A 15,685-nucleotide genomic window follows, 5' to 3' on the forward strand; every position below is an offset into this window, starting at 1 on the left:
CAATTCAGACAACCTGGGAGATCACTGCAGTGAATGAAATCCTGACAACCTCTACAGCCACACGGCTGTAGAGGTTGTCAGGATTTCATTCACTGCAGTGATCTCCCAGGTTGTCTAAATTGCTCCATGATTGTGAGTTTAAGTAACCACACTTAATCCTATTTGAATTAAGCCTGACTAGCCGTACAGCATTGTTACTGTCTGAACATGGCATATTGATTTTCTGAGTAATAATCAATTTATGATGCTTTCAAAATATTATGTATAAAATGAAGCTTGTCTTGATAAAGATCCTAGAATGAGGATCGAAACGTCGACCTAAAGAGCCGAATATCGACTGAAATAAAGTTGTTGTGAACAAAATGAAGTTGCAGACTACTTGAAATCGACGAGTGCACCTCCACATTGTTGGACTCTTGTTTATATATATATATATATACATATACACATAGCATATTAAACAGCCATACATATATATATATATATATTGCGAAAAAAATGGAATGACACAGCGCCACTTGTGAGGTGGGTTCTCAGTAAAATATATAAAATATATAAAACAAAATTGCTGATAAAACACACGTAACCTTGCTAGAAGGTGTCTGCCAACCCTTAAGAATGCAGTCCTGGTACAGTACTGCTGGGAAATGTATAGAAATGGGGGGAATAAGGGTACCGGCGACTTGTGTTGTTTAAAATGCAATAGTTAAAAATAGATTTTAAAAGCCAAAAAATATGTAATAATACAAACGAGCTTTAATATCACATAAAAGCGAATTACAACATAAAACGTACTTCAGAATATTAATAAAAGCATAAAAACATAAACATAAAAGGTCTTTGTAAAAAGGTAAGGAAGTTCTGACTTAACTCTTTAAAAATAGGCAAGGGAGTCACCACAGGGAGCCCTATACTCAAGGTATATATATATATATATATATATATATATATAAATATATACATACAGTACATGTATATATATATATATATATATATATATATATACACGCAAGTATATATATCATATGTGTGTGTATATATATATATATATATATATACATGTGTGTATATGTATGCACATGGATATATATGTACTATAATTAAAATAAAGTTAACTTTTATTAAGCACTTACAAGTGCCACCAGGAAGACAGAAGGCTGCAGAGGACGCTAGCCAACCATTAACAATACTCATGCAACTAAAAAAAAAAAAAACTTTTTTGGTGGAGGGGGTTTCTGGGTGCTCGGAAACCCCCCCTAGGTGCGCCACTGAGGGGGTAACTTGTCCCCTGTGCCCACTCTTAATCCTGCTCTGCCGATCACACGCTGCAAAGATAAAACTGAAAGTAAACTACAGCTCCCGGCAGCAAGGGCTGCTGGGAGATGTTGTTTATTTTCAGTTTCAGCGATGCGGTGTGCTCGGCTTCATAGGCGGCAGGGTAGAGTCTAGTTTCCCACCTAGGCGGCACTGGCTCTAAGTCAGAGAATTTTGCCGCATAGGGAGGGGGCGTTAGGGGGGATTGAAGTGTCAGTCTCGGCGCCCTCTCCAATGCGGCGCCCAGGTCACATGCCCCTCCCCTAGTTTCGACCATGGCATTGTCCGGACCTTTCCCTCAAAGCACTGCGTCATTGTCCCACCCCACCCCCCACCCAGAAGGCTGCCGCTGTCAATCATAGTGCAATCGCATCCTTCCGGGATGCAATTGCACTGTGAGTTTGAACACGAGCTCTTCGGCCGCTGCACATGTGCAGAAGTCTGAAAATCGCACGATTGCGAATACTGTCTACAAAAAGGAATTTTTACTACTCTTTTCTTCTGACTATTACTTCTCCCCAGACATTGATGTATGTGTTTCCTACACTTGTTTTCTTTGTTTCTTTTCTTACCTTGAGTCACCACCAGTTTTTCTCTCATTTCAGTGTTCCCAAATCAGAGAGGACAACTGTCCACAAGAACCTAATATTTGCTCTGGCTGCGGCTGAGGCTTTGCTCATGTTCAGCGAGATGGCTAAACCAAATGAGGTTAGATCTTAATTCAGAAATGAGAAAAAAAGGGCATTGACACTGACAACACATTTCTTGCCTAAAATATATTTTGGAAATATTGTATATGTGTATACAGAGGAATCATTAAAATCTGTGTAATAAACTCCAGGTTTTTCCCAAGAAGTTTCGCTTCTGTTATTTGGGGCTGGACGTCACCTAATAATGGAAGGATTCCGCACAGTGATGTTTTGTTTAAACTGCACTTAGGTTTATTGAACAATTACAGATAGGTTTCAATATATCAAAAGGATGACATTGTCTTACAGTATCTCTCCATATCTATATGATAACACCCCAAGGGGTTCAGGCCCATGCTATTAAGTAAAGTAGAGATAGCAACATCTTTATCTGTAGAGGATTACCAAGTAATGTTACCACCTGGTATTTCTCCGGCAGGGTCCACAGGTTATCCACAGGATAACATTGGGATATGGTGACGCGACAGCGGATTTGCACCAAACGGTTAAAGCTTTCGGCCTCCCAGCATGCAACAGGCCCCTCCCTATACCCCCTCCTCCCGGCTCAGGCAAATCAGCTTTTTATTTGGTGCGGCAGGAGCTGGACCATGGTCAATGGGCTTCTGATTTTTAGCAGCCATAAGCTTTTTTATTTTATTTTTATAGTCTTACAATTTTTTTTGAGCGATCTTTCTAAAAAGCGTCTTATACGTACCTTAGAAAGAGTCACTCCAACAACTCCCCACCGGGTTGCGACAATGCTTACCCACACGTATAGTGCTGTTTCGGTGCGTCTGTGTGGGATGTACTAGCAAGTCCAGCAGACATTACCAGGCTGTGGCCGGAGCATGGGGAGAAGGTAAGGCATCGGTTCCGCTTAGCAGGGGAACACGGACACAGCCGCACTGTTTCTTGAGGAGACTACCGAGTGGTCGCTGAAGCAGCTGCCGCCTCGGGTGCACCAGCGCTAGGCCTTAGGGATTATAGGCTGAGGCCGCGATCCATAGGGTTGATGTCAGCAGTGGGGAGTAAGACACTCCCTTGGTCGTCCCTCCACCCGGTTCATAACCAGTTTCCTCTGAGTTTCCAGCCATGAACTGAGTTCCCGCTTCCGTCTGAGACGCTGTGTATCTAAAAGGACCCAGTCGCAGCATAGGCGGCTGTGTGACTGGTGAGTCAGTGTTCACATGGGCGTCTGTGTTCACTGTAGGTTCACGGGGTGAGTGTGTACACTATTAGCGTCTAGATCCACTCAGCGTTCACTAACGTATTTGATCGATCCTGGAAGCGAGGGTTAAGTCTCCTTGTATCCCGCTGTCCTGAGCCGGGTGATACAGCACTAAGTCTCTATCTACCTTTGAGTACAAATAGTTGGATAAGTGCCTGATGCATATGAGTCTAATAACTATTGCTTGCAGCTCAGAATACATACCTGAGCTGATTAGTGCGATGAAAGCCATTCTATCCTTAGAGGAGGCGGCAGAGCCTGTGTTAAAATCTAAGGCACCTGTGTTTAAATGTCCCAAAACAGTTAGGACTGAGTTTCCTGGGTCAGAACAGCTGACAGAAATTATGCAGGAGGCTTGGGTTACGCCCAGTATGAAGTTTAGAATTCCAAGGAAATGGAATTCCAATTATCCTCATCTGGCTCAAGACTGTTTAAAAAGGGAGGTGGCTCCCAAAGTAGATACGCATGTGATTCGATTGGTGCGAAAATCTACATTACTCTGCCGTCAACATCATTAAATGATGTCACAGATAGGGGTGTCAATGGTTTTCTAAAACCCATTTTTCCTTGTCTGGGGCAATCATAAGACCAGCCATGGCTTCAGCCTGGATGGCAAAAGCAGTGGCAGCCTGACAGGGCAACGTTTATGGAAGAAGCAGCCTTGGATATGGGTACAATTGCCTCTCAGGCATCAGCCTCAGTAGCAGCTCGCAGAGTGGTTTGGCTATGTACATGGAAATCTGACTAAGAATCCAAGAAGGTTCTGGAATCTTTGCCTTTACTGGAGATATTCTTTTTGGTAAAGAATTAAACAGTATTTTGGAGTCAGAAAAGTGAAGTTTCCTTCCATGCGCAAATTCAAGTCTATATTTCCAGCTTTTCGGCCCTTTCCAGCTCAAGGAAAAGCAAAAGGAAAGGGTGATTGCAAACAGTCCCAATCCAACAAGTCTGGTTACACTAAAAAGCATTGGGCTACCAGAGAACCGGCTTCCAAATCAGAAAATAAGCCATCAGCCTGATGGTGCGGCCTTCCATCTGGGGGACCCCAGGGTGGGAGGCCGACTTCTTCAGTTTGCACAGATCTGGCAGCAGTCTACAACAGATGCCTGGATGCAAGAAACGGTACAGTATCTCACGGTTATGCATTTGCTTTCAAGAAACACCCTCTTCAAAGGTTTTTTGTACCAGCCCGTCTTCAGTGGAAATGAAGGCTAGGGATTTGCAAGAGGCAGTTCAGAAAGTGCCTCTGTCAGGAGTAATCATCCCAGTTCCTCCTGTGCAATGAGGAAAAGGTTTAATTCCAACCTGCAGAAGCCAAATGGGTCGTTGCGGCCCATACTCAGGGGTATATTCAATTAAAGTCGGATCCATTCCGACATGTATTTGTCGGAATGGATCCGACAACCCCTATTCAATCCCATCTAAAATTCGACTTTTTTAAGTCGAATTTTAGATGGGACCCAGAGGAGGAGAGGGGGGGGCGAGTCGCCGGGGCACAGCCGGCGGCAGCCAGAGGAGATCAGTGCTATGGAGTAGCACTGCAGCAGGATGTCACAGCAGGATGTCACTCACCCGGCCTCACGGCAGCTTCCACCCGGCTCCAGCACGCTGCTGGAGCCGGGTGGAAGCTGCCGTGAGGTCGTGCGGGTTAGTGACATCCAGCTGCAGCGCTGATCGTAGCACTGATCTCTTGTATGCCCGCCGCCTGTCCCTGCGGCTCCCCCCCACCTCGCCTCCTCCGAGTCCATCTCATTCCGGCATCATTTTGATGTCGGATTGATGTCGGATTGAGATAGTCGAAAAGGGGGCCAAACGTTTCCGACATCAACACGTGGATCGGCAGCTATTCCGCCGATCCACGTGCTTTTCGACAAGTTGAATGCCTCAACTTGTCGAAAAGCTCTGAATAGGTCGAATCAGGATTCGACCTCAAAAAGTCAAAAACTGCCGTCTTTTCGACAGACGGCAGTTTTCGACTGCAATCGAATATACCCCTCAATCTCAAAGTGCTGAACAAGTACATTTGGGTGCCTCGGTTTCATATGGAGACTTTACGTTCCGTTATTTTGGCATGGAGTCGGGGGATTTTATGGTATCCCAGGATGCTTACCTACATGTTCCTATAGCACTGTTCCATCAGCACTATCTCAGGTTTGCTATCCTCCAGCAGCATTTTCAGTTTCAGGCCCTACCATTTGGACTAGCCACATCTCCCAGAGTATTCACCAAGATTATGGTGGTAATGGCATCTTATCTTTGTTAGCAGGGGATCAGAATCTTTCCATACCTCGATGACTTATTAATCCTGGCACAATCTCAGGAATTGCTTCAGTGTCATCTGCAGCAGATAATACAGTAGGTTGTTTACAGAAACACGGTTGGCTCATAAATTGAGCCACTCTGGTTCCGTCACAACGGATGACTCAATTGGGGGCTGTGTTGGATTCAAGCCTTCAGAGAGTAATTTTACCTTTGAACAAAGGCCCACATTCCGAGTTGTTCACTCGCTAGCTGCTTTCAGCAGCAGTGCAAACGCTAAGCCGCCACCCTCTGGGAGTGTATCTTAGCTTAGCAGAAGTGCGAACGAAAGGATCGCAGAACGGCGGCAAAATATTTTCAAGCAATTTCAGAGTAGCTGCAGACCTACTCCTACCTTGCGATCACTTCAGTCTATTTAGTTCCTCTTTTGCAGTCACAAACATGCCCTGCGTTCGGCCAGCCACTCCCCTGTTAACCCAGGCACGCCTGCGTTTGTATCTGACACGCCTGCGTTTTTCAGCACACTCCCGGAAAACGGTCAGTTACCTCCCCGAATTGCCCCTTTCCTGTCAATCACTCACCGATCAGCAGTGCAACTGAAAAGCATTGCTAGACCTTGTGTGAACCTGCATCGGCTTTTGTGAAAGTACGTCGTGCGTGCGCACTGCGCATCATACGCATGCGCAGAAGTGCCGATTTTTAGCCTGATCGCTGCGCTGCAAACAACGGCAGCTAGCGATCAACTCGGAATGACCCCCAAAATATCCAAAGTTCAGTCAAGGATTCAGGAGCTGCTACGCAGATAAAAGGTATTTATTCACGCAGCAATGCATGTGATGGGATTGATGGTGACAACATTCGATATGGCGGAGTATGCTCAGTTCCACTCGAGGCCTCTGCAACGTCTGATACTTGCAAAATGGAAAGGTTTTAATCAGACAATAAAAATGCAGACATGGTCCTTCCTCGAGAAGTAAGGAGGTCATTAGCCTGGTGGCTACAGACAGCCCATCTGGACAAAGGGAGACCCTTTTGGATATCAGATTGGGAAATTCTGACAATGGATGCCAGTCTTCAGGGCTGGGGAGCGGTGTCAGGAAGTAGTTGTTTCCAGGGGCAGTGGACTAAGGAATAAATTTGCCTGCCAATACATATATTGGAACTTCGGGCCATATATATGGCACTTGTTCAGGCAAAGGATATCCTTCAGGGGAAACCAGTGCACATCCGCTTGGACAATGCAACTGCAGTAGCATACCTCAACCATCGGGGAGGATCTCACAGCCAAGAAGCGATGAAGGAGGTGAGTCACACGTTACAGTGGGCAGAACTTCATCTTCCAGCCTGGTCTGCAGTGTTCATTCCGGGAGTCCTACACTGGGAAGCGGATTTTCTCAGTCAACACGTCATTCATGCAAACGAATGGGCTTTACATCCCGAGGTCTTCCAAAGTGGGGGCTACCGGAGATGGATCTCATGGCGTCCCGTCAGAACAACAAAGTTCCTGCATACGGTTCAAGAAAAAAGTATCCCAAAGCGATCTTTGTGGATGTCCTGTCAGTGAGATGGGACTATCATCTGGCCTATGTGTTTCCACCAATCGCCCTATTACTAGTGATGAGCGGGTTCGGTTTTACTCGGTTTTACTCGGTTCTCAAAACGGCATCTTATTGGCTCACGGATGTCACGTGTTTTGGATAGCCAATAAGATGCCGTTTTGAGAACCGAGTAAAACCGAGTAAAACCGAGTAAAACCGAACCTCGCTCATCACTACCTATTACCCAGGGTGATTGGAAGGAAGGAAGAAAGGGGCGTCGGGATACAAATAGCTCCGGCTTGGCCCAGAAGACACTGGTACACAGATCTGCAGAGGATATCAATGGATGCTCCATTCCTACTCCCTCAACGTCCAGATCTACAGTCTCAGGGTCCTTGCTATCACAAGCATCTGGATCGACTGTCTTTGACAGTGTGGCTCTTGAAACTTCTATCCTGAAGGCAAGAGGATTCTCACAACAGATAATACAAACTATGCTCATAGCAAGGAAACCTTCCTCAGCTCGCATTTATCATCGAATATGGCAAGCTTACATTCAATGGTGTAGTGACCGGAAATTTTACCCTAGGTCTTTCAGAGTTTCCAGAGTCTTATCATTCCTTCAAGCAGAATAGGACAAAGGTTTATGGTTGGCTTCCTTGAGAGTACAGGTGTCAGCATTGACTGTATGGTTCCAAAAGAAAATTGCTAACCTACAAGATGTGCACACTTTTTTTCCCGGGAATGCTGCACATTCAACCTGCTTTTGTTCCTCCTATAGTGCCTTGCGACTTAAACTTAGTCCTAAAGGCCCTTCAAGTTGCACCATTTGAACCACTAAAACGAGTGGAGCTTAAATGGTTGAAATCTAAAGTTCTCTTTCTACTGGTCATTGCTTCAGCTAGAAGAGTTTCAGATTAGGGGCATTGTTATGTTGCCCTTCTTTTCTGTTTTTTTTTATCCAGATAGAGCGGTTATCAGAACCAAATATGGGTATCTTCCTAAGGTGGTGTCTAAATTCCACCTTAACAAAGAAATTGTAGTCCCGGCATTACAGGGGCCGTACCTTTCTGCGGAAGATGCATCGTTGGACATAGTCCATGCCTTAAGGATCTATGTGGATCGTGCAAGTGGCATCAGAAAAACAGACACTTTTTTCGTTCTCTACGGATTTCACAAGAGAGGATGGCCTGCTGATAAGCAGACACTGGCGAGGTGGCTTCGAATGACGATTTCAGAAGCATATTCTCAAGCTGATCTCCCTGTTCTGGCTAATGTCTCTACTCATTCTACTCGTAAGATAGGTCCATCATGGGCAGCACAACGTGGTGCTTCAACAGAACAGATATGTAAGGCAGCCACATGGTCTTCTATTAACACATTCATTAGACATTATGCCTTTGATACCTTTGCCTCTCAGGACGCTGAATTTGGGCGAAGGATTCTCCTGTCCAATCAGGAGTGTCCCCACCACTAAATTGCTTTGGGACATCCCAATGTTATCCTGTGGATAACCTGTGGACCCTGCCGGAGAAATAATCGTTATGGTAAAACTTACCGTTGATAACGCTATTTCTCCTAAGTCCACAGGATCCACAGGGATCCCACCCTGACGCACCTGATTTGAGGATCTTTTCAAAAATCTCATCTAATTGGATACCACCTGTAGAATGTGTTGGCAGATAAGAACCACTTGGCACATCTGGTCTGCCCCTTTTTTAACCAAATTGTTACCTCAAACCCTATTTGATCCTTATTTCCCTGTAAGGATATACTATGCATGTTCAAATTGCTCAACTGTCTTAGCCTCTACCACCTCTGCTGGAAGGCTATTCCACTTGTCCACTACACTTATGTGAAGTAATTTGTCCTCAAGTTTCCCCTGAACCTACCTCCCGCCAGTCTCAGTGCATGTCCTCGGGTTCTAATACTTCTCTTCCTTTGAAAAATGTCTCCCTCATGTACCTTGTTAAACCCCTTGATATATATGAATGTTTCTATCATATCCCCCCTTTCCCATCCCTGTTCATAACTGTTCTTGTTAAGATCTTTCAGTCTTCACAGGTAAATTTTGTGGTGTAGACCACGCACCATTTAATTGCCCTTCTTTGTACAGTCTCTAATGTATTAAAATAATTTTGAAGATATGGCCTCCAGAATTGAACACAGTATTCTAGATGAGGCCGCACCAATGACCTATACAGTAGTAATAGTCCTTCTTTCTTTTTGCTGCCGTTTCTTCTCCTAATGCAGCCAAGCATCTGACTAGCCTTCCTCATTGGTTTGTTATATTGTTTACCTGCCTTTAAGTCACCTGAAATAGTGACTCCTATAGTAGATCCCTTTCCTCCTCATTAGTTTCCAGTATAGTACTATTAACACTATATTTAGCCTTTAGAGTTTTGAGGCTCAAGGGAATGATTTAGCATTTTTTTGGCATTAAACTATAAATTCCACGCTCTTGACCATTCCTCTACTCTACTTAGATCATCAATCATTTGTTTTACCCCACCTGGTGTGTCTACCCTGTTGCATACCTTTGTGTCATCTGCAAAAAGGCATACCTTCCCTTCAATGCTATATGCAATGTCACCAATAAAGATATTAAAAAGCACTGGTCGAAGGGCCTAATTCAGACCTGATCGCTGTTGTGCGAACTCGCACAGCGGATGATTATCGAATGACTGTGCATGCATATGCACCGCAATCCGCAGGCACGAGGCCAAACAGCGACAGAATGGTGCAGAAATTTAAATCGCTAGGTGTACGCAAGCTGATTGACAGGAAGCGGACGTTTATGGGTGGTAACTGCCCATTTTCTGGGAGTATCAGGATAAATGCAGGCGTTCCCAAGCATTTTCTGGGAGGGTGTGTGACAGCAGCTCTGGCCCCGATCAGCCTGATTCTATCGCACTGTAGGAATAAGTCCTGGGCTACGCACAGACTGCACAGTATGGAAAAATCATTTAATAGTGAGTGTGTTGCGAATGGATTTGCAGCTGTCCGCTATCTGGCAAAGTTTTCGCACGGCATACACATGAATTCACACACTTGCACGGGGCAGATTTTCACTCTCTATGGGTGGCAACTATCTGATCGCAGCCCTCTGCAAATTTGCAGAGGAACAATCAGGTCTGAATTAGGCCCCAAGTACAGATCCCTGGGGTACTCCACTGGTAACATTTCCCTCCTGTGAATGCACTCCATTTACTACAACTCTCTGTTTTCTATCCTGCAACCAAGATCTTATCCATTCAAACATCTTCGTATCCAGTCCAATGCTTTCAAGTTTATTTAACAGTCTGCAATGTGGGACAGTGTCACTCGCGGTTAAGTAGAAGGTATTTTACATCTGCAGTGGATCCAGCTCATGATTCTGCATATAGAACAAATAGACTGAGTCCTGCAGCTTAGGACTACATGAGAACTCTTTCGATAACAGTCATTGAGGCAAATCCAATTGCGGTCAAAGGATGTGATTTGCTAACATATCTTGCACCCCTCACAGCCAGCCCCCTTCCCCCCCAGTTAGCACAATTTTGTACACAGCGCTATCCACCTGCAAAAAAAATTGTGCGAGTCTGAGGTTCTGTAAAGTGCGGATGTTGCTGCACTAAGTCAAGGACATGAGAACGTCATCCACAATTAGATTCCCCCTATGGTATGCTCCATCTGACTAAAGTGCCCTAATAGAAGAATGGAAAGTCAGCCAGATCAGGCCACCAAGCAGCAGCAGCATCAACTTTAGGCTTAGCTGAGAACTGGCATTAGTGGAGAGGCAGAGATAAGAGAGATCAAGGATCATATATCAGATTCAAGGCCCTAGCTTGGAGCACTCTGTAACATAGCTAAGCCTGGTTCTTTAATAAATATGATTTTATGCTGCTATAGTAGAAGCAGCAGATAGAAGCCAGAAAGGAAGCCAGAAAATGGTAATGTGATAGAAGGATCAACATGTGCAGCTCTACTACTGTTTGCTTTCCTCTGGATAAATGCAACACAGCGAGAATTTATAAACTGATTGACTTGTCTAGCTGTTTTATTGATCAATTCAACACAATTAAAATAAAAAATCGATGCACTTTATCCTACCTATATACAAATATTTTCAGCTAACATTGGTTGCTAGAACTGATCTGTTTACTTTATAGTCTACTCTCTTATAAATAACATGCAGCCAAGACGATGTGATCTGACATATTGGTTTCTACATGGAATGTGGGATATCTGGGAATACATGAGTAGCTGTGGATTGGGACAAATGTTCCGTTCTGGAACTGAAAGCCCATACACCGTGCACGTTCTGGCTCTGCACATGGGCCCTCATTCCAAGTTGATCGCTCGCTGGCTACTTCTAGCAGCCGTGCAAACGCATAGTCGCCGCCCACAGGGGAGTGTATTTTCACTTTGGAAGTGTGCGAACGGCTTTGCAGCCGAGCGCTGCAAAAACATTTTGTGCAGTTTCTGAGTAGGTCTGGACTTACTCAGCCCTTGCGATCACTTCAGACTTTTTGTTCCCTGAATTGATGTCAGACACCCGCCCTGCAAACGCCTGGACACGCCTGCGTTTTTCCAAACACTCCCAGAAAACTGTCAGTTGCCACCCACAAACGCCCTCTTCCTGTCAGTCTCCTTGCGATTGGCTATGCGTATGGATTCTTTATTAAATCCATTGCCCAGCAACGATTCGCTTTGTACCTGTACGACGCGCCTGCGCATTGCGATGCATACACATGCGCAGTAGTTACCTGATCGCTGCGCTGCGAAAAATGGCAGCGAGCGATCAACTCGGAATGACCCCCATGCTCTGATGCTCAGAACGGAAGTTTGTGTAGCTGATGGATCAGCAACTTCAGGCCCACCTCACCACTGGGCCCCATAGCAGCCACATGGGCTACTGCATTGGATACATCTGAAGATTGTCTTGCCACACACAGAGGCCCTCATTCCGAGTTGTTCGCTCGCTAGCTGCTTTTAGCAGCAGAGCAAACGTTAAGCCGCCGCTCTCTGGGAGTGTATCTTAGCTTAGCAGAAGTGCGAACGAAAGGATCGCAGAGCGGCTACAAAAAAGAATTGTGCAGTTTCTGAGTAGCTGCAGACCTACTCCTACCTTGCGATCACTTCAGACTATTTAGTTCCTGTTTTGACGTCACAAACACGCCCTGCGTTCGGCCAGCCACACCTACGTTTTTCCAGCCACTCCTGCGTTTTTATCTGGCACTCCTGCGTTTTTTCTCACACGCCCCGAAAATGGTCAGTTACCACCCAGAAACACCCACTTCCTGTCAATCACTCTGCGGCCAGCAGTGCGACTGAAATGCATCGCTAGAGTAAAACTACAACGACTTTTGTGAAAGTACGACGCGCATGCGCAGAATTGACAATTTTTTGCCTGATCGCTGCACTGCGAACGAAAGCAGCTAGCGATCAACTCGGAATGAGGGCCAGAGGCAAGTTATTTGCACTACTTTAAAGATAACTGTATTCAATACTTGGTCAGTACTTAGTTTCAGTAAGAAATATTGCGCAGGTTTGGTGCATTTTATAGACAAAGTGTATTAATATTTGAAAATAAAGCAGTGTAATAGAAAATGGAATATATAAAGTTTGTTAAATAATTCAAATAACCACACTCCTGATGTCCCTGGATTTTATGACATAAACATAAAGAATATGACAGTATTTTAAGGAGAAACTTAATAAATAAATATGGCACATATCACCCATTGTTTAAACTTTTGTTTCAGGAAAGGATGGTGAACACCCTGTGGTGGGCAGGTGTGTGGTTGTGCCACCAGGGTTATAGTTGTATCACGATGATGTCACACCCGCTGGGGGTACACTTAGTGCCTCTTACGTGTTAAACGGCACCTAGGGCCCCTCCTCCTCACTGACAATTTGGCAACCCCCTTTCATTGTTGCACACACCAGTGTTAGGTAGGCACAGCACCCTGTCACTGCTGCTGTGCTGTGTAGAGCAGTGACTGGGGCATGCATCCCAGCAGCTGAGACAAACGCCTTGGTACAGTACACTATGGCCCAGATTTATCAAGCCTTGGAAAGTGATAAATTGCACGGTGATAAAGTGCCAACCAATCAGCTCATTGCTGTCATTTTTCAAACACAGCCTGTAACATGTAAGTTAAGAGCAAATTGGCTGTTACTTTATCACCATGCTATTTATCACTCTCCAAGGCCTTCTTTGCAGTTTCCAAATGCTTTAATTAGACACTGTTCAACCTAATGAAAATATTCAAACATACATTAGTTACATGTTTATTATAGACAGCCCCTGTATCCTCTCTCATGGTTGATGAAGCATACACAGTGTTGGGATTGGCATGCACTGGGGATCAGGACTGTAATGATGTGGTTCCCCATGAATCATGGCATGATGTCCCATCCATTTCAGTGGGGAAATGGGTGGGATTTGGGAGGATGCCTTGCTCTTCTAGGAGTCTCATAGAACTCCCCTGCAATTCCTAAGCATATAGGTACCTTCTAATATGAACTTTCAAGTGATAATATTTAGTTATTTTATCTGTAACCACTATGGACATTTCCTTTTGGACCTGCAGCCTAGCACCTAATGGTTTTCATGGGAAGTCCCAAAGAGCTGGGATATGAGTTTTCCCAATCTATACCCAAGAAGAATAAGCAGGCACATTGTGAAACGTGTTGCTGTGTGCTATTTTCCAGTTCCTAAATTAACCTGTGTTTTCTCTATGCCTTATTTACCCTGGCCTTTGTGAAAGATGTGATACCGTATGTTCTGCTTTTGTGCACTGTTCAAAAAAGAAAGAAGGCGCATGTACACGGTTGACATATACAGTACATCCATACAGTAGGTCAGAGCTGCAGGTGTAGCGGATGCTTAAAACAAGAACAGATTGGTTCGTCGGCAGCTGCTAGTATACCAAGACTCCTAGCAGGCTATTGAGCAGTTTTACTTGCAGCATTAACCGTAACCTCTTGTTTCACTTGTTCCTGTTGTGTTCTTCTCCTCTCATTCAGCATGTGAAAGTTATTTTTATCATACAGTATCTCACTTCTATCTCTGAAGTGTCTACTGCACAAATGTAATGTGACATACTGGGGAAGGTCTTTTTTATATGTTCTTCAAATTAGACTATAAACAAACTCTTGGAACGGTTTTTGAAACAGAAACATAGAAACACAGAATTTGACGGCAGATAAGAACCACTTGGCCCATCTAGTCTGCCCCTTTTTTTTTTTATCCTTTAGGCAATCTCAACCCTTTTTGAACCTTAATTCTTTGTAAGGATATTCATATGCCTATCCCAAGCATGTTTAAATTGCTCTACAGTCTTAGCCTCTACCACCTCTGATGGGAGACTATTCCACTTATCCACTACCCTTTCTGTGAAGTAATTTTTCCTTAAATTTCCCCTGAACCTCCCCCCCTCCAGTCTCAGTATATGTCCTCGAGTTCTAATATTTCTCTTCCCTTGAAGAATGTTTCCCTCCTGAACTTTGTTAAGACCCTTGATATATTTGAAACTTTCTATCATGTCCCCCTTTCCCTTCTCTCCTCCAAACTATACATGTTAAGATCTTTTAGCCTTTCCGGGTAAGCTTTGTGATGTAGGCCATGCACCATTTTAGTTGCCCTTCTTTGTACACTCTCTAATGTATTTATATCCTTCTGGAGATATGGTCTCCAGAACTGGACACAGTATTCCAGATGGGGCCGCACCAATGACCTATACAGTGGCATTATCACTTCAACATAGCTACAGTAAGGGCTGCCATCAGAAATGATGGGGCCCGGGACTGACTATATAGTCAAAATCGCAAGAAAAGTTAGTGCAAATCGCAAGGTGTTATGCCACTTGCGATCCCGATTCGATCCCGATGCGCGGTCTCGCCAGGTCGGTATCGCAAGAAAAGATAGACTGTGCAGGCAAGTCAATCCTTGCTAGATCGGTGTACTATCTACCGTAGTTCATATCACATGTCAATTACATCTCACATAAGCCAAAATCTCACATAAGCCAAAATCGTAAGCACACATAGTCCATATCTCAAGAAAAGTTAGTCAAAATCGGTGGTGCTGGGCTCCGGGGAGTTCAGGGGAAATCGCAAAGTGAATATTGGGCATAGCAAGGATCTCACCATGTGTACACACCATTAGGCTTTTCACAAACACAAAAAAAGTGTCCCCCCCCAAAAAAAATAAATAAATAAATAAATAAATAATATATTAGACCTAATTAATGCTGTAATAACACAACCTACAGGGATAACAGATGCAAAACCTACAGGGGCAGCAGATGAAGTCACATTTTCCAATATGAGACAAGGTCTCAGCGTAAACTTAATGCCATTACCATATTTTATGAAGTCTTAACACTTGATGCTAGAGAGACTGTTATCACGTTTACATTTTAATTTTGTTTTATAGTAAATAGCAATATTTTTCAGGGAGTTCTGATGTTTTCCCAATGTCTTTATTAGGTTGTCTGCATCACAGTCACAGCTTGTCTCCATCTCTTCTTCATGGCGGCCTTTGCATGGATGTTGGTGGAAGGCTTACTGCTGTGGAGCAAAGTTGTTGCAGTCAACATGAGCGAGGATAGAAGGATGAAATTTTATTACATTACTGGATGGGGTGAGTGGGTGTTACTTTCTTATTA

The 15,685-nt window shown here is 44.3% G+C and overlaps 1 protein-coding gene across 3 annotated transcripts in view; it reads left to right on the forward strand.

Annotated features, from left to right (window-relative positions):
- Positions 1-15,685, forward strand: part of ADGRD2 (adhesion G protein-coupled receptor D2) — a 611,421-nt gene that overhangs the window by 119,742 nt on the left and 475,994 nt on the right. For all 3 annotated transcript variants that reach the window (XM_063936865.1, XM_063936864.1, XM_063936863.1), the window contains exons 16-17: positions 1,920-2,022; positions 15,507-15,660. In XM_063936865.1, the coding sequence (XP_063792935.1) occupies positions 1,920-2,022; positions 15,507-15,660 (257 nt within the window). The remainder of the gene's footprint in view (positions 1-1,919; positions 2,023-15,506; positions 15,661-15,685) is intronic.

The sequence above is a fragment of the Pseudophryne corroboree genome, chromosome 8, assembly GCF_028390025.1.
Source record: "Pseudophryne corroboree isolate aPseCor3 chromosome 8, aPseCor3.hap2, whole genome shotgun sequence".
NCBI classification, from domain to species: domain Eukaryota; kingdom Metazoa; phylum Chordata; class Amphibia; order Anura; family Myobatrachidae; genus Pseudophryne; species Pseudophryne corroboree.